Source organism: Eptesicus fuscus, chromosome 14, assembly GCF_027574615.1.
Source record: "Eptesicus fuscus isolate TK198812 chromosome 14, DD_ASM_mEF_20220401, whole genome shotgun sequence".
Lineage (NCBI taxonomy): Eukaryota > Metazoa > Chordata > Mammalia > Chiroptera > Vespertilionidae > Eptesicus > Eptesicus fuscus.
In genome coordinates, this window is record NC_072486.1 from 82,690,792 (window position 1) to 82,711,531 (window position 20,740).

General features: G+C 46.2%; 1 protein-coding gene across 6 annotated transcripts in view; it reads left to right on the forward strand.

Moving 5' to 3' along the window:
• Positions 1-20,740, forward strand: part of UBE3C (ubiquitin protein ligase E3C) — a 114,535-nt gene that overhangs the window by 57,925 nt on the left and 35,870 nt on the right. For all 6 annotated transcript variants that reach the window (XM_054726581.1, XM_054726579.1, XM_054726580.1 and 3 more), the window contains 6 exons: positions 3,721-3,807; positions 5,787-5,944; positions 6,091-6,323; positions 18,421-18,525; positions 19,784-19,871; positions 20,155-20,252. In XM_054726581.1, the coding sequence (XP_054582556.1) occupies positions 3,721-3,807; positions 5,787-5,944; positions 6,091-6,323; positions 18,421-18,525; positions 19,784-19,871; positions 20,155-20,252 (769 nt within the window). The remainder of the gene's footprint in view (positions 1-3,720; positions 3,808-5,786; positions 5,945-6,090; positions 6,324-18,420; positions 18,526-19,783; positions 19,872-20,154; positions 20,253-20,740) is intronic.

Here is a 20,740-nt window from a genome sequence, read left to right on the forward strand (position 1 = left end):
TGCTCCTTCGAATGGCTTCCGCACAGATGATCTCCCTCCCGATTAAAAAAAGCGGCACACGTGCGTGCCGGACCAGACTATTCCACGCCTCTGCACCACCTGTCAGTCTCAGTGTGCTTTGTTCTTTACTTGTCTAGTTGTAGGACTGCTGTGCTGCCAGCTTCCCAGTGGTTCCGGATGGTGGTGGTTCTGTATTTTAGTTGTAATTTTGATGTGGTTGTGGGAGGCGGTGAGTACAGATGTTTACCTACGCCACCATCTTCCTTTCTCTGCATATAAATTCTTTGGTTAATTTCTTCCCACCCACCCCCGCCTTCCCTCTGAGATTCCACAGTCTGTTCCAGCCTCTATGTCCCTGGATCTATTTTATCAGTTTATTTTGTAAAATAGATTCCACATATGAGTGAGATCATGTGATACTTGTCTTTCTCCGACTTGCTTATTTTTCTTAGCATAATACTCTCCAGGTCCATGCTGTCTCAGAGGGTAAGAGATCTTTCTTTTTTACTGCTACATAGTATTCCATGGTGTAAATGTACCACGGCTTTTTTACCCACTCATCTACTTATGGGCACTTGGATTCTTTCCAGATATTAGCTATTGTAAATTGCGCTGCTGTGAACATAGGGGTGCATATATTCTTTCTGATTGGTATTTTGGATTTCTTAGGATATATTCCCAGAATTGGGATCTTAGTGGGTAGTTTTTAATATGTCCCAGGGTATGTATAGAACCTCAGTCATTTATAGACCTGTTTAGTAAATTTGTTTTATTGTCTTTTGAGTGATTAATTTAGGAAATGTAATTGTCTCAAAGTTAACTTGAAATATAACTTTGGAAATGTGTAGCCATTAATATGGTCTTTCAGATATATGTGGAAAGATGTTAATTGTAATTTTTGTGAGAGGAGTGCGACAAGAGAATATGTCAGGGAACCCATTCAGTTTGTACATGTACACAAAGTGTCTGTGTGTAGGATTTACACCAAGGTATTAATTGTGGTTCTTTCTTAGAGGATGGGATGAAATATGGCTCAAATTCTTTTTCCTTGTTGTTGTATTATTTTTAGAAAGAGCAAAGGCAGCACACTTAACAAAATATGTGAGTTTTCAGATTTTTGAGGTGCTAAATTTTAGTATTTATATTTACCATAATTTTAAGAAATCCTGATATCTATAAAATTATACTACATAATACATTTTTTAAAAAGAATTCAATTTCTTGACTGAAGAGAAATAAGGCAAGGAAATACTACCTTGTAAAATTCTCTTATGTTGAAAGTTCATATTTTTCGTGCAATTCTTATTTTCTGTGTAGTTGTTTGGTTTCCTTCTAGCATGTAAAACTCCATAAAGTCAGGAAAACTAAAATTTGAGCACACATTTTTTATGTACTTGGTGTGTGGTGGGTGTTTTTGGTGTCATGGAGGTGGGGGGTGGTCTTTCTGAGGTGAATTTAGGTGGGATTTTTCGGGACATTGGTGGCAGGGCTTTCGCATGCTTGGTGACATGGTTTATTTTACTGATCTCCTGTGACTTACTGTGTTATCTGTAATTCTTTTTTCATTATTCCAATGATTTTTAAATTTTGAGACTCGCCCAGTTGGCATGCTGTGGGTTGTGTGGTGTTGTTAGCACTTTGACACTGAGTGTACTTGAGACAGACAAACACTCTATGTAGAATCACCACATGTTTGAGCTGGGAAGGCCTTAGCGCTGAAGTGGTTCGGCCCCTTCTTTTCTCACGAGAACGTTGGTCAGTGGCGTTGGACTGAATGCCCCGAAGTTTTCCTGACTGTTCTAGGGTAGCGGTAAAGCAAGAGCTGTACTCCTCAGGCCACACTCCCCACCACCCTGTCCTAACCTTCTCTGCTGTCCCCAGTCTCATGTCTGACTCCTGCACTCCTAGATGTTTGTGCTGTAACGTGATTCCAAAGTGTGTCCTCTTACAGAAATGCAGTGTACACAGAGCTCATTTAAAGGAGCCACAGAGTTTTTAGTTTGTAATGAAGTTGATATTATACAGGAGGGCTTCTTACCTTTAAAATATATTTTTAGATTTAAGTTATAGTTTAGAGATTAGTTAACATTAAACACCATTCTTATGTGTTATTTCAAGAATGGTGACTTAGCCCAGCTGGTGTGGCTCAGTGGTAGAGCATCGAACTATGAACCAGAAGGTCAGGGTTCGATTCCAGGTCAGGGCACATGTCTGGGTTGCTGGCTGGATCCCCACTAGGGGCATGCCGAAGACAGCCAATCAGTGATTCTCATCATTGATGTTTCTATCTCTTCTCCCTCTCCCTTCCTCTCAGAAATTGATAAAAAATTATATTTTTTAAATGGTGACTTAAAATTAGTCTCTAAATATTTAAAGTTTTAAAAATGTATATTAGTAGTAATAATCGGTATCTTCTATATATATAATAACCTAATATGCAAATTGTCTCCTCGGGAGTTCGACTGGGAGTTTGATTGCTCGCTATGACATGCGCTGACCTCCAGGGGGCGGCGTGGAACAAAGGAAGGCCCTGGCCAGCAGCCGGGGAAGGGAGACTACAGTCAGTAGCTGGAAGACCCCAATCAGCCCTGATTGCTGGCCAGGCTTAGGGACCCTACCCATGCACTAATTTTGTGTACCAGGCCTCTAGTCTATCTACACTAATAAAAGAGAAAATGCTAATTGACCGTACCTTCGCTACGCCCACAGCCAATCAGAGTGAGTATGCAAATTAACCCAACAAAGATGGCGGTTAATTTGCATACGCTGAGGGAGGGAGGAGTGAAGACTGAAGACAGCATAGAAGGGAAAGTGGAAAGCAAGGCGGCTGCTGGAGGGAAAGCGTGTGTGGCCACAGCGGTGGTGGGTGGGGTGGGGTGGGGCGGGGCGGGCGTGTGGGGTTGGGCGCGCAGCGGCGGGCGGGGCGGGGTGGGGTGCGCAGCGGCGGGCGGGGCAGGGTGGGGTGCGCAGCGGCGCGCACAGCCGCAGAGGGGGCGGCGGCAGTGGCCACGGGATTGGGCGCGGCGGGGAGGGAGAGGTGGCGGTGGCAGGAGGGAAGCCCGCAGGAAGTCTTGCAGGAATCTTCCTGCAGTGGGCCCCTAGTGTATATATAAAAGCCTAAGCAACCGTTAACGACCGGTCGACCAGTTTCTATGACACGCACTGACCACCTAGGGGCAGACGCTCAATGCAGGAGCTGCCACCTAGTGGTCAGTGCACTCCCACAGCCAATCTCCTGCAGCTGGCCAACCTCCCATGGTCCCTCCTCCCGGCCGGCCAACCTCACGTGGTCCCTCCCCCCAGCCAGCTAGCCAACCTACTGCGTTCCCTCTCCCCGGCCGGCCCTAATTGGCCCTGATGGACTGGGCGAGACAGCCCCAATTGCCCCGATCTCAGGCCAGGCTGAGGGACCCCACCCGTGCATGAATTCGTGCACCAGGCCTCTAGTATAATACTTACTATTCTAGTATATTAACATCCTGCAACATCTCCTCAGAGGAAGCAAACTCAGCTGTCTTCTGGTGGGATCTCTGGACACAGCTCGGGGTCTTCGCTCAGGAACAGAGGGCAGAGTGCCTTGCAGCCTGGTGTGGGGTGCATGCATTTGAGGGGTTAATATAGACAGATTCCAAATTGTACAGTATCCTCAGCTCACAGCTTTTTGGAAGAAATATGTTGAGCAAGTATTTACTGACTCTTATTTCCCCCATTCCTTTTTAGGCTTCTCTACAGCTTAGCCTTTAATGCCAGGTTTCTGAGGCACCTTTGGGTTCTCATATCCTCAATGACAACACAGATGATCACAGGGTATGTATCCCACAGACTTAGAAATTGAGCTTAAGGATGTGGGAAGTGGCAAATAATAAATACTGTATAGTATTTTAGGTACTGCTTATATCTAGCTTATTTCATATTAGAAGATAACTTCTAGATGGTCTCAATTTCACAAAAAGAAGTAACCAATGCCAACTTTACAGCTGTTCATCTGTTTTATTAAAAGCATGGCTTTATCTGAGGGTAAATTTCTCTTAAAAATCTTAGTCATTTTTGGAAATCAGAGACTTGACATTTCTTTGTTCCATATAACTTGCCTGTGCTTTTGAGATTGAAAATACAGATTTGAAGCAAAATTTTTAAACATTTTTATTGATTTCAGAGAGGAAGAGAAAGGGAGAGAGAGATAGAAACGTCAATGATGAGAGAGAACCATCGATTGGCTACCTCCTGCCCACCCTGCTCCCTGCCCCCCCCCCCCCCCCCCACTAGGGTTTGAGTGCACAACCCTGGGCATGTGCCCTGACCGGGAATTGAACTGTGACCTCCTGGTTCATAGTTCGATGCTTAACCACTGAGCTACACTGGCCGAGCTGAAGCAAATTTAGTACCATTACAAATATTAAAAGATATCAAATATGGTAGAAGTTGGTTTTTAAAACTTTATGTTGAAATAATTTATTTTTTCTTATCTGAATCATTATGTCATTTGAAGGCAAGAATCTTTACATATTGAAACTGAATGAGTAACAGGTAGAGAATTGAATGTTTATGCAAACTGCCTTAGGCTATTCCCATAAGGATTGTCCCCTCTGTCAGAGGTCTAAGTTGGCCCCTCCACACTGTCACGCAGAAAGGTGGCATGTGTGACTCAGTTTACTGGGGACAGAACTCAGGATGCATCTGCACGTGAGGCTCCTGCCCTGGAGATACAGCCTCGGCTAGGGCCCAGCTGGGAGCCAGCCCACAAGAAGGAGAGGAAGGCCCAGGGTTAGGCGAGGCTGTATAGAGAGTGTCTTTAGTTGTTGGGCTTCTTTGGAGGTGAGGGAGAAGAAGCTGAAAGGAGGAATGTTTGGGGGTGAGGGTGGAGTGTCCGGCATTTGAGCATGCCGTCACCTGCAGTGTGGTTGGGTGCGATGTATTAGATGGGCTAGGCGTCTCGTGTTGAGGGCTCTGACCTCAAGCTTTTCAGTGTGGTTTGCAGAGACAGGAAGGTCCTGTTTTAGTGCCTTAGTATCAGGGACAGTCAGCCCTGAGGGAGAGGAGCCACGTGTCCAGTCATCTGGACAAAGCTGGCCACCTCTCATCTAGTGTGGCTTTGTGGAAATAGATATTCACGGTGCCCACAGCCTCGATTGCCCCAGGATGGATTGACATGCTGTAGGGGACCATGGGACCTCATTCAACCATGAGAGAAAGGGAACAGATTGGAGGGAGTGAAGTATTTGTAATACATGACAGCCCTAAACAGGCGAGACTCCAAACCTCTCTCAGGACCCCCTCACCTTAGGCTGCTCTGTGTGGTCAGTGACTGCTCGTAAGAGCAGGAGGAGTAACAGAGCTGGGAGATGAACTTGGACAGAGCTGGGAGATGAACTTGGATGACAGAAACAGGGCCCAGGGTAGAGAAGGGGAGACCTTCCTGCAGCTTCTGACGGGGTTCAGGATTCACCTCTGTCAAGTAGCTGGGTAAGTTTTTCATGGTCTGCTGTGTTGAATGTGTTAAATAGAGGGGGAAGGAGGCATTTCAACATAACAGTAAGTGTGCGTCTAACGGTGGCTTTGCGTACTGCCGCTGGCCTCCGAGGGCCGTCCTCGGGCCCCTGGCTCGCTCTCAGTGACTCAGGCCATGAGGGAAGAGTGGCCGGTGGTTCCTGGGTGTTGGTCTGTTATTATTAGCCTACGTTGTTAGAAGGACTTCACCTTCCCTGGAGGTAGGTTCGTTGCTCCGTGGATGTGAAGTTCCCTGATGGTGTTTGTCTGGTGTCGTGTCTTCTCTCCTCGCCACTCAGGTCGATGGTGCCGCTGCTTCAGGTGATATCAAGGGGCTCTCCCATGTCCTTTGAAGATTCTAGCCGCATCATCCCACTCTTCTACCTGTTCAGCTCCTTGTTTAGTCACTCTCTGATCTCCATACACGATAATGAATTCTTCGGGGACCCCATAGAAGGTGAGACTCGAGGAATCCAATTGTTGCTGGCCTCCTGGCTTCTCCTCTCCATGCCCATGGAGGACAGGGAAGTCTTCGTCCTCCTAAGTCTGTGGGTGCGTGGAGAACTTTTCTAAAATTGTGATGGGAGTTGGCGTGTTTTCCAGCCGCAGGTCAGAGACAGTCATCCCTGATGCCTTTCACTCTGGAAGAGTTGGTGGTGCTGTCCCGCTGCCTCCGCGACGCCTGCCTCGGGATCATCAAGCTAGCTTATCCGGAGACCAAGCCCGAGGTCCGGGAAGAGTACCTCACCGCGTTTCAGAGCGTCGGGGTGACCACAAGCGCCGAGATGCAGCAGTGCATCCAGGCGGAGCAGAAGCGGTGGATCCAGCTGTTCAAGGTCAGAGGCGGCACAGGTGTGCTCTCCTTCCTGCGCGTCAGTAGGCGGGATTCGCAGCCCGGAGCTTGTAAATTAAGTCATTTTGTTTGCCTGTTTTTTTTGGGGGGAGGGGGTTGTTTGTTTGTTTTGCTATTTTAGATGTTGTATATTTAGTTCTTTACTTATTTTATTTTTTATTTTTTGCTAATCCTCACCCAAGGATATTTTTTCCGTTGATTTTTAAAGAGAGTGGAAGGGAAGGGGAGAGAAATGTTGATAGGAGACACATTGATTGGTTGCCTCCCGCACCCAGGCCAGGATTGCGCCCGCAGCTCAGTGCATGCTCTTGACTGGAATTGAACCAGCAACTCTTCACCCTGGAGGCTGACATGCAAAACCGGCAGGGCTCTTTTTTTTTTAGTTAAATTTGTCGGGGTGACATTGGTTAACAGGATTATATAGGTTTCACGTGTACATTTCTTTTTGTTTGTTTGTTTGTTCATCCTCACCCAAGGCTATTTTTCCATTGATTTTTAAAAATTTATTTATTTATTTTTATTAAATTTATTGGGTTGACATTGGTCAACATGAACATAAGTTTCTGGTGGGGGGTTCTTTTTAAAAAAATATATTTTTATTTATTTCAGAGAGGAAGGGAGAGGGAGAGAGAGAGAAAAATATCAATGATGAGAGAGAATCATTGATCTCTTGCCTTTTTTTTTTTTTTGCCAGTAGATGGTTCTATCCATTGAAGCAAACCAGTTAGGGCTGTTTTATCAATTTTTTGTGTAGTCTTTTTGTTCTCTATTTCATTCAGTTCTGCTCCAATTTTTATTATTTCCTTTCTTCTGCTGACTTTGGGTTGCTTTTATTCTCCTTTTTCTAGTTCTTTAAGATGTGGTGTTAGGTTATTTACTTGGGATTTCTCTTGTTTCTTGACATAGGCCTGTAATGACCCTCTTATTACTGCTTTCGCTGCATCCCAGAAGTTCTGATATGTCATACTGTCATTCTCATTTATATATCTTTTGATCTCATCTTTTATTTATTCTTTAACCCAGTCGTTTTTTAGTAGTATGTTGCTTAATCTCCACATATGTGTGGGTTTCTTTACTTCCTTTTGGCAGTTGATTTCTAATTTCAAGGCATTGTAGTCAGAGGATATGCTTGGTATAATTTCAGTCTTCTTGAATTTTTTGATGCTGGTTTTGTGACCCAACATATGGTCTATCCTTAAGAATGTTCCATGTGCACTGGTGAAGGATGTATAATCTGATGTTCTGGAATGAAAGGTTCTGTAAATGACAATTATGTTCATTTGGTCTAGTGTTTCATTTAAGGCTGATATTTCTTTACTGACTTTCTGGTTGATCTGTCTAGAGCTGTCAATGGAGTATTAAGGTCTCCAACTATGATTGTGTTTTGGTCTGTTTCCCCCTTTAGCTCTGTGAGTAGTTGTTTTATATATGTTGGTGCTCCCTGGTTGGCTGCATATATATTAAGAAGTGTTACGTTTTCTTGATGTAGTTCCCTTTATCATTATAAAGTATCCATCTTTGTCTCTTTATTATCTTGAAATCCATTTTGTCAGATGTAAGTATGGCTGCATGTGCTTTTCTGTGGATGTTATTTGCTTGGAGAATCATTTTCCACGCTTTTAGTTTGCATCTACCTTTTTCTTTGCAGCTTAGATGTGTCTCTTGTAGGCAGCATATGGTTGGGTTTTGTTTTTTTTATCTACTCTGCTATTCGGTGCCTCTTTTTCTTTTTTCTTTTTTTTTTCTTTTTGCCACTATTGGTTCTAAGCAGCGAAGTGGATGCTCTATTTATGGCCTTAAAAGAGTTCTCAAGAAAAAGGTGGGGATGCGGGGTGGCAAGTCTAGAAAAAGAGATACCAATTAGGAGGCTCTTCCCACAGTCTGAAGAAGAAGAGGATGACTAGGGTGGGGCAGTGAAGGGGTGATAGGTGGACAGACACAGAGTCTACTGAGATGCTCAGACTTGCTGAGAGGCTGGAAGTGGAGAGGTGCCAGAAAGGGGGCAATCCACGATGACCTTTAGGTTTGGGTCTTGAGCCACTGGGGGTATAGTGGTAGCAGGTACTGATGGGGAGACAGGAGGGAACAAGGTTGGTGTGGAAAGACAAAAGGTCTTCTTTTGGACGTGTCCAACTTGAGATGTCTATGATGCACCCGCTTGGAGAAGTCTGGTTACCATTGCATGGCTGTGTCTGGAAGTCCAGGAGTGAGGGGAGGTCTGGGCTGGAGATAAGAATTTAGGAGTCCTGAGCATGTTGTGATGTTTAAAGCCATGGGAAGGGATAACGGCACTTTGGGGGAGGGTGTAGATGGCAAAAACGGAGAGTCCGGATGGAGGCCAAGGACATGATAACATTTACCAATGGGATGGGGTGAAGAGGAGGCAGCCTTTCACAGAAGACTGAGTGTGAGCTGCCAGGGAGGGAAGAAGAAAAACATCGAGTGTGGTTTGGGGAGAAGTAGGCATAGAAGCCAAGAGAAGAGCGAGATTTAGAAAGATCCTGGGATTGATTATGTCAGGCAGCTCTGGGCCAGACCCCTCCCCAGCAGACAGTCTGCTCCTCAGTGTCTGCTTTGCACTGCACTGGTCTGCACCACTGTGCTTTGCTCTCCGTTCTGTGCCAGTCTGCTCCCCTCCAGTGAGACTCTTTGGTGTTTTAGCTCAGACTTCAGTCTTTGATGGAAAAGAGAAGTGCGCTCCCTCTGTGCCTCTTATTTGGTGAATCCAGACCACTTACATATAGGGTAATTGGTGTTTGAGGACATCCTATAGCCATTTTATCTTTGTTCTCTGGTAGCTCTGTTCCTCCACTGATTCTTTTCCTTCGTTTCTGTCTGTGGTTTTTGTTTGGTGGTATTCCATACTTCTTCCCTCCTTTTTTTAAAGCTATATGTCGTGGTTTGGGGATTTTTGTGTGTGGTTTTCATTATGTTTATGAAAAATAAAGTTGCATACATACTATAGTTGTTTTCTTTAGAGTGCATCTGATCTTCATTCTCCTTTGCCAGTTCAGACCCTAACCCTCCCCCCCTCCCTTTTATGTTTTTGTTGTCACAAATTATCCCTGTTTATGCTGTAAGTTTTTTGGTGATCTTACTCATAGTGTTGTGACCTTATGTTCTCTGTTTCAGGTAAAATAACTCCCTTGAGTATTTCCTGAAATGGAGGTTTTCTGGTGATAAACTCTGTTTCTCCTGGCCAAAGGAAGCACCTGCTGCCACAGGCTTTCTCCTCTCTCCCGGCCGAGCTTCGAGCTCCTGGCTGCAGGGTTGCCTCTGTGGGCGTCCGCGTTTCCTCCCTTCTCATCTCCCCATTTATTCCTGGTCGCCCACCTTTAGATGTTTCAGTGCGCGGCTCTCGCAGGTGTGCGTCTGTGTTGAGCAGGAATTTCTTAGTTGAATTAGAGTTGGTTAAGCTGATGAAATTTCAAGAGCAAAGGACAGGTGTGCTGTCACAGCGCCATTCCTCTGACGTCATTCCTCCATTGACTTTTAGCGCAAGAAGAGAGGGAGAGAGAAGTATTGACGTGAGAGAGACACATTGATTGGTTGCCTCGGCAAGTGTCCTGACTGGGGCCAGGGATTGAAACTGCAATCCAGGTATGTGCCCTTGACTGGGAATTGAACCCTCAACCCTTCAGTGCATGGGCCAACACGAACCACTGAGAACACCAGGCAGGGCTCGAGTGTACAGTTCTGTGACACATGATCTGCACTTTGCATTGTGTCTCACCACCCAGTCAGAGCATCTTCCGTCACCATGTATTTGGCTTTCTCTGCCCTTTCTACCCTGCCCTTGACATTTGCCTTCTTTTAAAACCTCGTTTTTACATTGTTAAATGCACCTGTTAAAAATTGCACTAAGTACTTTTGGTGACAAGGTAAAATACAAATAAAATTTGTAATATTTTTATTTTTCACTAAAAGATCTCTTACAGATTTTTATTTTTTTAATCTTTTAAGAAATAACCTTAGAATAAGGTCATCAATTTAATGGAAGTTGAATATAAATTATTTTAAACCATCTCTGTCTATAACCACACAGAAAGAGCAGTCAGGAGAGTCCCTGGCAGGAATGGTGGCAGGAAACTGCCGCCGCTGAGAGAGACTGGCACTGTTGGGGTAGAAAAAAAGAAAAGCAAAAGGGTGCTTGACTTCTCATGAAATTTCTGCAGCAAACACATCTAGTCAGCTAAAATTGCTCATTAAAGGAGTGGGAGCAGAAGAAATGCATTTTCCAAATTGAATGTTAGATTTACAGTCCGTTTAATACTGGCGACCTCTCGCGCACTAATGCTCAATTCGAGTCATCAGCTGTCCCTTTAGGTCTTTTATCACTGCTTTTGTCAAGCTATCTATTTAATTGAAAGAAGTTAATTGAATGAAAATGATCAACTAAGCTTGTATTAATATTGCTAATGGAATTTTCTTCTTGGCCATGTTTGGAGAAAGATGTCAAGCTAGACTTTAGGAAAGGCCCATTAATGCTTGCACTTAACCTGATGGGCTAATTAAGGACTGCTTATTCATCCTACGAGTGCGTGACAGTCTCTATCCAGCCTACTGGGCCTGATTTTACAACACATTTCCCTTATGAGCATGGGCATTAGGAGTAGAGAGAGGAACTGATAATGTTTCGATTGCACTGAATACAGTCCTGATGCATCATTGAATTTATAATGTGTGCAGATTGATGTAATAAATATTTGCACAATTTATTTTATTACTTATTTCTATATTCCCAAGTAAACTTTGAAGGTCACCTGTTGAGCCCTTAATATATCCTTTCTTAAAGATTGACAATTTTAGCCAAAACCGGTTTGGCTCAGTGGATAGAGCGTCGGCCTGCGGACTCAAAGGTCCCAGGTTCGATTCCGGTCAAGGGCATGTACCTTGGTTGCGGGCACATCCCCAGTAGGGGGTGTGCAAGAGGCAGCTGATCGATGTTTCTCTCTCATCGATGTTTCTAACTCTCTATCCCTCTCTCTTCCTCTCTGTAAAAAATCAATAAAAAATATTATAAAAAAAAAAAAAAAAAAAAAAGATTGACAATTTTGCAACTTCTCTAAGTTAAAAATAAGCTATGTACCCATTTAAAACCCATAATTCTTATGTAAACATTTCCTGGATATGAGTATTATGGTAGCATATGTGTTTTCCTTTAAGTATTTAATTAAACTCTGGAATCTCTGTTAATAAAGCTTTCCATTTTGTAGATATAAGGTATTGTGTACAGTATCAGATAATCTCATTATTTTATAGCACCTGTTGAGAATTTAATAATTTTCATTTGACAGGCTTATCTTTTGAACCTAGGAATCGCTGACTTTAATAATACTGTGTATTTCCCCCTTGGCCCTTATTTTGTTTAAGCATTAAATAGAAATATCATAGTGAATTTTTTTATGCCTCAAAATGACTTATTACCACTTTATTAGAGATGGAAGTTTTTTGAAAACTAGGGTGAAAGTTCACTTTTTTGGGTAAAGGATTATTTTTGGTTTGAAATTGAGTTGTTACAAAGACCGTCTGAGTTTAGAACAGAATTGTTTGCAGTTTGTTGTTTTTTTTAAAACATGATTTCTGTTCTTGGGGGGGGGGGTGCTTAAAAATAAAATCAAGGTATAGTCTTTAAGTAGAAAAGGGTTCAGCTGCTATTAGGTTTTCTTTACATTAAGGATGCTACCATGGTATTAAGGTAGAAAAGCTGCTCTATAAGGTGCAATAACAAGAATCCCCCTCAGTGGCTGCTGTGCTCTGGACAGTATTCTCAGAGCTTTGCGAGTACTAAAGGACTTAACGTGCTGACTCTGAGGAAGGTACCGCAGTAGTATTTCCGTGTTACAGGTGAGGTCGCACAGTAGTGGGTGGAGAGAACCAGAATAAACTGTTGGCCTTTGTTACATATTGCAGCGCCACATTTGAGTTGAAGAATTCAAGGTAGAAGCAACCAAGAAGGCAACAGCATTGCCTTTTGTTGATGGACAGAATTGCAGTGATGAGACCTGACTCCCTCGACCGCCAGCCGTTCTCCTTTCAGGCCCACGCGGTCTCTGGCGCCGGCTTCCGGAGAAGCTGGTGGCCGGTCACAGAATAGTGCTTAAGTGGAGAGAGTCCTCTCTCTTCATCACGACGGGAACTGGGGTCAGTCTCCAAGGCCTGCGTGGACATTGCTAAAGCAGTGTATGCATTTATCAAGTTCATAAACCCCTGCTGGCGTGTCATCTATCGCTCCGATGGCTTTAGCCCATGTGCACTCCCGGGCAACATGCATGTGTGCAGCTCCCCGACATGAGGAGATGTGGGGGGCAGGAGGGACTCGTGCCCTGCCTGTCATACCTGCCTGGACAGAGAGGGCACAGTACAGGGGATTGTCACTGTCCTGGTGTTGATTTGTGTTTTTCCATTTCAAAAAGACTTCTAAAAGTTAAGTCCAAACAACAGCAGACAGACCCTAGCTGTGACCCTAACACGCCCCCGGCAGCTGTGTGTTAACCGAGGGGCGCAGAGCAGTGGCCTGTGTCCTGGTGGAGCTACGCCACGTTCTCCTGTCTTTTAAGAGACTAGGAGAGTGGAAATGTGCTGGGGAGCACTCCATTTTAGCAAGGAGTGACCGAGGGCAGGACAAGCTCTGTGAGCCTCTGGCAGCAGCAGTCCACGTCAAACGCTCTATAGACTCCAGGTGAGGGTGTCATGACTGTCACAGTCGAAATACCCCAGGAACGGTGACTGTGCCCATGCTGAGGTCGTAACTGAGGCCAGACTGAGTCCCTGACCTTCAGTGTCATTCTTTATACAGTGAACAAGATGTCCAGCTAACCGCAGTGAGACAGGACGGATGTCCCACTAATTGCAGTGAGATAGGACAGACGTCCAGCTAACCGCAGTGAGACAGGACAGACATCCAGCTAACTGCAGTGAGACAGGACAGATGTCCCGCTAATCACAGTGAGACAGAACAGACGTCCAGCTAACCGCAGTGCGATAGGACAGATATCCCGCTAATCACAGTGAGACAGAACAGACGTCCAGCTAACCGCAGTGAGATAGGACAGATGTCCCGCTAATCACAGTGAGACAGAACAGACGTCCAGCTAACTGCAGTGAGATAGGACAGAGCCCAGAAATGGTGCCTGGAGCTCACAGGTGGGGGCAATGCAGGTCTTTCGTGCAGCTCAGTCGACTCCAAGAAGACCGGTGTCTGGTCACCCCGGTCCTATTCTCCCAGGAGGGCTTTTCTGGCAGTTCTCATATTTCATTTTTAGGTGTTCTTTGCTATGAAATCAACTTCTTACAAATTTCATACTTGACGTGTTTTACCATCCTATCTAATAGAAGAGTAATATGCAAATTGACCGTACCTCTGCTACACCCACCAGCCATGCCCACCAGCCAATCAGGAGCGAATATGCAAATAAACCCAACCAAGATGGCTGCGGCCACAGAGAGCAGGAGGGAGGCTTGGGTTTCCCTGGCAATGGAGGAAGCCAAACTTTCTGCCTGCCCTTGCCGGCTTAGGCCTCCACTCAATGCTACAGTTTCAAAGATAGAAGATAAATAAATCCCAACAAAAATGGTAGCAGCCACGGAGCTGGAGAGAGCAGGAGGTTAGGGTTGCCCCTGGCGATGGAGGAAGCCAAGCTTCTGCAGCCCTGGCCAGCCTAGGCCTCCACTCCAGGCTACAAAGTTTCAATTGTAGAAGGTAAATAAATCCCAGATACCAGGGCCTCCACTTGGGTCACCGGGGGGCATAGCCAGCCTGCAAACCACCACAGGCCCCTCACCCAGGCCACCCCACGCTCAAGGGAACCCCCACTCTGATCCGGGACACCCTTCAGGGCAAACCAGCTGGCCCCCACCCGTGTACCAGGCCTCTATCCTATCTAATAAAAAAAGTAATATGCAGGTTGACCATCACTCCAACACACAAGATGGCTGCCCCCATGTGGACACAAGATGGCCAGCAGGGGAGGGCAGTTGGGAGGGACCAGGCCTGCAAGGGAGGACAGTTGGGGGCGATCAAGCCTACAGTGGTGGGCAGTTAGGGGTGACCAGGCCGGCAGAGAAGGGAAGTTGGGGGTGACCGGACCTGCAGGGAAGGGCAGTTGGGGGGGACCCAGGCCTGCAGGGGAGAGCATTTGGGGGTGGACCAGGCCTGCAGGGGAGGGCAGTTAGGGTGACCAGGCCTGCAGGGGAAGGCAGTTAGGGGCAAACAGGCTGGCAGGGGGCAGTTAGGCATCAATCAGGCTGGCAGGGGAGTGGTTAGGGGGTGATCAGGCTAGCAGGCAGAAGCGGTTAGGGGCAATCAGGAAGGCAGGCAGGCGAGCAGTTGGGAGCCAGCAGTCCTGGATTGTGAGACGGATGTCCCACTGCCTGCTAAATGGGCAGTCATACATCCCTCGAGGGGTCCCAGATTGGAGAGGGTGCAGGCTGGCCTGAGGGACACACACCCCCGTGCACGAATTTTGTGCACCGGGCCTCTAGTATTACATATTTGCCCCACCTTTGTCCCTGCAAGTTAGGTGCTGTATCCTTTACTTGGTATTGAAATTTTCGTAAAACTCGCCTAAGGTGTTTGATTTTTCTTGCAGAGAACTCTCTGATCCAGTTTAAAATTGTTACTCCAGCTTTTCTTACCTTTCACCATCTTTAACATTTTGCACTCGGATGTTGAGTGTGACTCGACACGGTTAGCATTGCTTTTTTAGTATCAAATATTTGTGATAGTGAAAATGAATGCAGAGCCCTAGCTGGTTTGGCTCAGTGGATAGAACGTCAGGCTGCGGACTGAAGGGTCCCAGGTTCTATTTTGGTCAAGGGCACATGCCCGGGTTGCGGGCTTGATCCCCATTTGGGGGCGTGCAGGAGGCAGCCAATCAATGATTCTCTCTCATCATTGATATTTCTATCTCTCCCTTCCTCTCTGAAATCAATAAAAAAATATTTATTTTTAAAAAAAGAAAAGGAATGTGTTTAGAGGTGTTTGACATCACAAAAAGGACCCCGTTAACTTTCATGATTTCTTAAAATTTGTATTTTTTTGTGAAACTTAGATGAAACACAGTTTTAATGAAGAAGTTAATGTTCCCTGTTGCATTTAAGATAACAGCTTTCACATTTTTGCAAAAGTATTTTGGACTGGGTGGTCCAGAGCTAGTATTGCTAGATTTAGTACACAAATACGTTTCACCTAGTTAAATTTGACTTCAGGTAACAAATGCACTTTTAAATATAGACATGTCCTATGCAGTATTTTAGATAGCCTTATACTCTGAATAGAGCAATATTTGGGACATACTTACACTAAAAACGTAATTGGTGTCTGTCTGAAATTCAGACTTACTAGGTGTGTAGTGCCTCCCTCAGGCCGCGCTGGGTCCTCCTCACATCGGGCTTCCTGTCACCTTCCATTTGTTGAGATGGTTTTCCACAGTGACTTCCATCTTGGCATCCCTTCCTTGATATACACTCTTAGGCCTAAATCGCTTTTTTTTATTTATATATATTTTATTGATTTTTTACAGAGAGGAAGGGAGAGGGATAGTTAGAAACATCGATGAGAGAGAAAAATCGATGAGCTGCCTCCTGCACACCTCCTACTGGGGATGTGCCCGCAACCAGGGTACATGCCCTTGACTGGAATCAAACCTGGGACCTTTCATTCCGCAGGCCGATGCTCTATCCACTGAGCCAAACCGGCTAGGGCCTAAATAACTTTTGTATCTTCTTTCTTCTTCTCTATTCTCTCCTTCCTATTTTTGGAAAGGGGACAAATGATCTAGGATATTTAAGTAATATGTGATTAGTTCTTTTTTCCCATTTACAGTGTGAAATATGAAAGGGAATAAATACCCTATATTGAAACTTTGTGGTGCTTAATTTCACAATAATGTAAAAGAAGAATGTAAAGCATGGCATTAATTGCCCACAGGTAGTTGAATATGTTAGTGACCTGCATACAATAAATGTTCTCGTAAACATGGTTTTGGGGAGACAAATGCCAGGAGGTGGTGGGGGATACTGTTTCCTGGAGTTAGGAGGCCTGGCCCTGCCCCGGTGAGCAGGGCCCTATCCCCAGTGGCGCTGCACCCTCCGCTGTACAGTGGAGACGGTAAATTCATGAGGGTGCCAAGACTCCAGGGATGGTACGTGGAAGCCAGAAGGAATAATGGAGTAAATGCACCGAAATGTTTTTCAGAAAGCATGTCTTTAAGATGCTCATAGTTGTGGCGTGTTATGGGTAAATTTCAGCACAGTGTCTGTTAAATTTGAATTTGTAAGATACCAATGTAATTGGCTGGGAAGGTAAGACACTGTGCTTCGTCCAGGAAGCCCGTGTCTGCCTGCACCGCAGGAGGGCATGGTTCCCTGTGGCCTGACCTGGGCCCCCAGATCAAGGGAGCAGAGCAGAGGTTTCCACGAATTAGGTGCGTGGGCAATGACCATATTTCCTTCTGTCCAGCAGTTAACTAGGTGGGACCCCAACCTAGGGTGTCTTCATCTTCTGAGCCATCCCTAAAGGCAGTGGTCCCCAAACCCTGCTCTGTGGGACCTACTCCCTGAGCAGCCCCAGCACAGTCAGCCGAAGTTAAGGAATCGACTCCTTTCTGCCGGTTCAGAAAGGTGGTTACCGAGGTGTGAAGGGAGGCTTTAAAATGCCACCGGGTGTCACCGCTAAGTGGGTAGGAAACAGCCCAGTTAAAAAGCTGTGCTCTAGACCCCGAGGGGCTTGTACTGATGCCGTGGGTCTGCATGGCCAAAGGTCAGGGTGGCTTTTTCTCAGGGTGGGCATGTCATCCAGGTGGTGGCCCTCCTCTAGTGGCCAGAGGTACGGACCACGACCCTTTCTCAGCACTCCCCTGGGACAGCTTCTGGGATGCAGCCGTGAGCGAAGTTCTGTGCTCCCGTGTGTGCAGTGCTGACGCGTGGGTGTTGAAGGGACAGCTTGTCAGCTAGTGAGATGAAGTGATCTTGCTTGTCCGGTGGATGTATTTGGAAACTTTCCACATTGCCCTGATTCACCATTTCTATCCAAATTATATTTTATCCTAATTCCTTATTCAGATTACCTTCTACTTAAAAGACAGGCTGGCTTTTTCAGAAAACACCATTATAGTCTTAACTTTAACTACAGAATAGTTGTATGATCAAATCTTGGGGGTAAACGTTTAGAAATTTGGATTTACAATTTTATGCTGCTTTATCTTTGTTTATCACAAAATACATTTTTACTTAATATAGAACTTCAGGTCTTTTAAATAAACAGTGGCATTAGATCTTATTAGTTAGATGTTATAAAACTTACAATTTATTACTGATCCCAGGTCAGTCGTAGAGGTTCCAGTAGCTGGCTGGTTGTGGCATAGGAAGCTAGTGCACCGCGGACCGCGCTCATCGGGACCGCGATGAAGGGTGGCACTGTGGCGAGGGAGGTGCGGCTGCGCCGGGCAGTCGGGGAAGAAGCTTTGTGAAGAGAGTGAGCCGACTCGCCCTGGCCAGTTTGGCTTCAGTGGATTGAGCGCCAGTCCTCGGACTGAAGGGTCCTGGGTTTGATTCCGGGCAAGGGCACATCCCTCAGGTGCAGGCTAAATCCCCAGCACTGGTAGGGGCACATGGGGGAGGCAACCACTTGATGGCTCTCTCTCTGTCTCTCTCTGTCTCTCCCCTTCCACTCTCTCTAAAAATCAATGAAAAAATATCCTTGGGTGAGGATTAACTATAAAGTAAATAAAAATTTTAAAATGTTTTAAAAAAGAAAGACCTAAGACGTGTGGAGCTGCTGTGGGAAGTAGGCCTAACTCCATAGCTGAGACAGAAACACTTCCCTACAGCCTCCCTCGTCCTTCTTTAAAACCAGCGTTTGCGCAAACCCGTGTTAACATGTCTCTGTTGGCAGATAACTGACTGCTTTGTACCTAAAGCTCACTCTTGTGACCACAGAATGAGACCTTCCTGTGACCTGATCTGGTGGCCTTGGCCAGGTCACCATCGCCAAGCCACACGCTCTTGGAGCCCTTTGACTTCTGACCGGTGGCAGTGCCGGGCTTGTTTGTGTGACGTGGCCCTCTCGTCCCCTACAGGTCATCACCAATCTGGTGAAGATGTTGAAGTCCAGAGACACGAGGAGAAACTTCTGTCCCCCAAACCACTGGCTGTCAGAGCAGGAAGACATCAGAGCAGATAAGGTGTTACTGAAGGCCTTTCAGCATTTGTCCCTTATAACATTTTAATGTATTATTAGGTAACTGAATAGTAACCGTAAAGGTGTTCATTGTCACTCTTGGGTCATTGATGGAATACAGAGCGTTTTCATTGACTAAAACGTGCATTCTGAGTTGATTAATTTTAATTTTCTCTTTTAACCACAAATTGTATTGAACCCTGGTGATTCTCTGTTGGGGTGGAAGAAGATTTTGCTTTTACTGGTGTCATTGGTAGAGATTTAGGATTTAGAGGAAATGGATCTCGTCCTTGGTTTTCTAAAGGAACAGACAAATTTGAATATTAGTGACATTGAGATCTAAAGTAGATTCAGTACTATAGTTTAAAAAATTAAGTAACATTATCAGAGGACATGAGATGTCATTTTTGTCAGGAAAAGGCATGACTAGGTTCATTCCAGAATCTTGGGGATGGAGGACACGGAGATACAAGGGGACTAAAACGCTGAAGAAAACGGTGTTTGGGACATTTCACAAGCATGCCTCTGCCCGCGTCACTAACTTACCCCGTGGCTCCTGGCTCTGCCCACTGGCCAGGTCGAGACCATGACAGGTCCTATGCCAGTGAGCACGGCCAGGGTCCAGAGTGGGGCTCTGAACAGCATCTTCCCCCGAAAAGGAAGTTGTCAGCCCAGCAGTCGGTCCTAGGACTGGGAAGCCCCGGACAAGATGGTGCTTTGTTGCTGGAGGGTCGAGCGGTGCAGAAGGTGGTGTGGGAGAGCCAGGGGCCAGCTGAGGGGGTGGGGGGCGGGAGGCGGGGGGTGTGGAATAGCAAGCATCACTCAGAACAGGAGCAGTGGGCCAGATAGCAGGTGTGCTTAGCCTGCGAGCTCCTGAGCCTAAGAGGAAAAGAGCTGCCACTTTGGTAGACCAGAAGGACTGCCCCCACTGTTTTTGTTGTTATGCTAATCCTCACCAGAGGGTATCTTTCTCATGGATTTTTAGAGAAAGGGGGGAGGGAGGGAGGAGCAGCAGTACGGATGATGGTTAGTGTGTCTCGGTGTTACACATCAGCAAATGGAACAAGCACAGATCTCCCTGGGATGTTAGAGGAAACAGTCACACAGTAAGTGTGCGAGGGCATGAACAGGTCATCTGAAAAGGACATGAGGTCAGAGAGGGACCTAGCAAACTCCAGTGAACATAAACGTCCACCAGCTCACATGGGACAGGGTGGGGGACCAGCTCACGGCAGTACTAAGCAGGGGTGCTGATCCCCTAGGTCACCCAGCTGTACGTGCCAGCTGCCAGACACGTGTGGAGGTTCCGGCGGATGGGGAGGATCGGCCCCCTGCAGTCCACCCTGGATGGTGAGCACCCTCTAACCTCAGGCCGAGGGGAGTTCACAGACCCTGGCACTCATCTTTTCCATGTCCTGGTCTGTGATTTTTGTTGAACATGCACCACCAACCACCTCGAGCTCCTTCGTAGCCCAGCCCCAGCCCCTCCCCTCCCCCAGCAGCCTCGCGTTCCTGGTAGTCCCATAGTTCTGCCCTTTCTGGAATGTCTGGAAGTTGAGCCATTCAGTGCGTATCCTTGGGGGTCTGGACAGGAGGGTACGCCTGCCTCACACAGGTTTGCACTGTGTTGCAGTGGGTTTGGAGTCGCCTCCCCTGTCCGTATCTGAGGAGAGACAGCTTGCCATCCTGACAGAGCTGCCCTTCGTGGTTCCATTTGAAGAGCGGGTAAAGGTAGGCCGACTTCTCCAGGAGAGCGTGCGGTATTTCATATCATTTCAGTGTGAAAAATGAACACCAACCAGAGTCTCTGAAGTGGCCTAGTGCCCAGCTGATAGTATAATTTATATTTTTTGCATTAGATTGTAATAGTTAACAGCGATTTATAAATGTGTAATCCAACCAGATGTGTCTGTACAAACTTGAAATATTTTATCTTTAGTTGTAACTACTTAAAAGGCCTGTTAGGCTATCATCCTATATAATAAAGAGCTAATATGCAAATGGTTGTCACGCCCTCACGCAGTAACAGCTCAGACACACAATAACGGGGAGAGAGGAATGGGGACCAGCCAGGGACAAATGAGCTTGCGAGAGAGGAATGGGGACTAACCAGGCTGCGGCCCAGGAGAGGGACAAGCTGCACGCCCACGGTCCCAGGTGCCAGCGGCTGCACCTGTGGCCCGGGAGAGGGACAAGCCACCCGCCCCACAGTCCTGGGT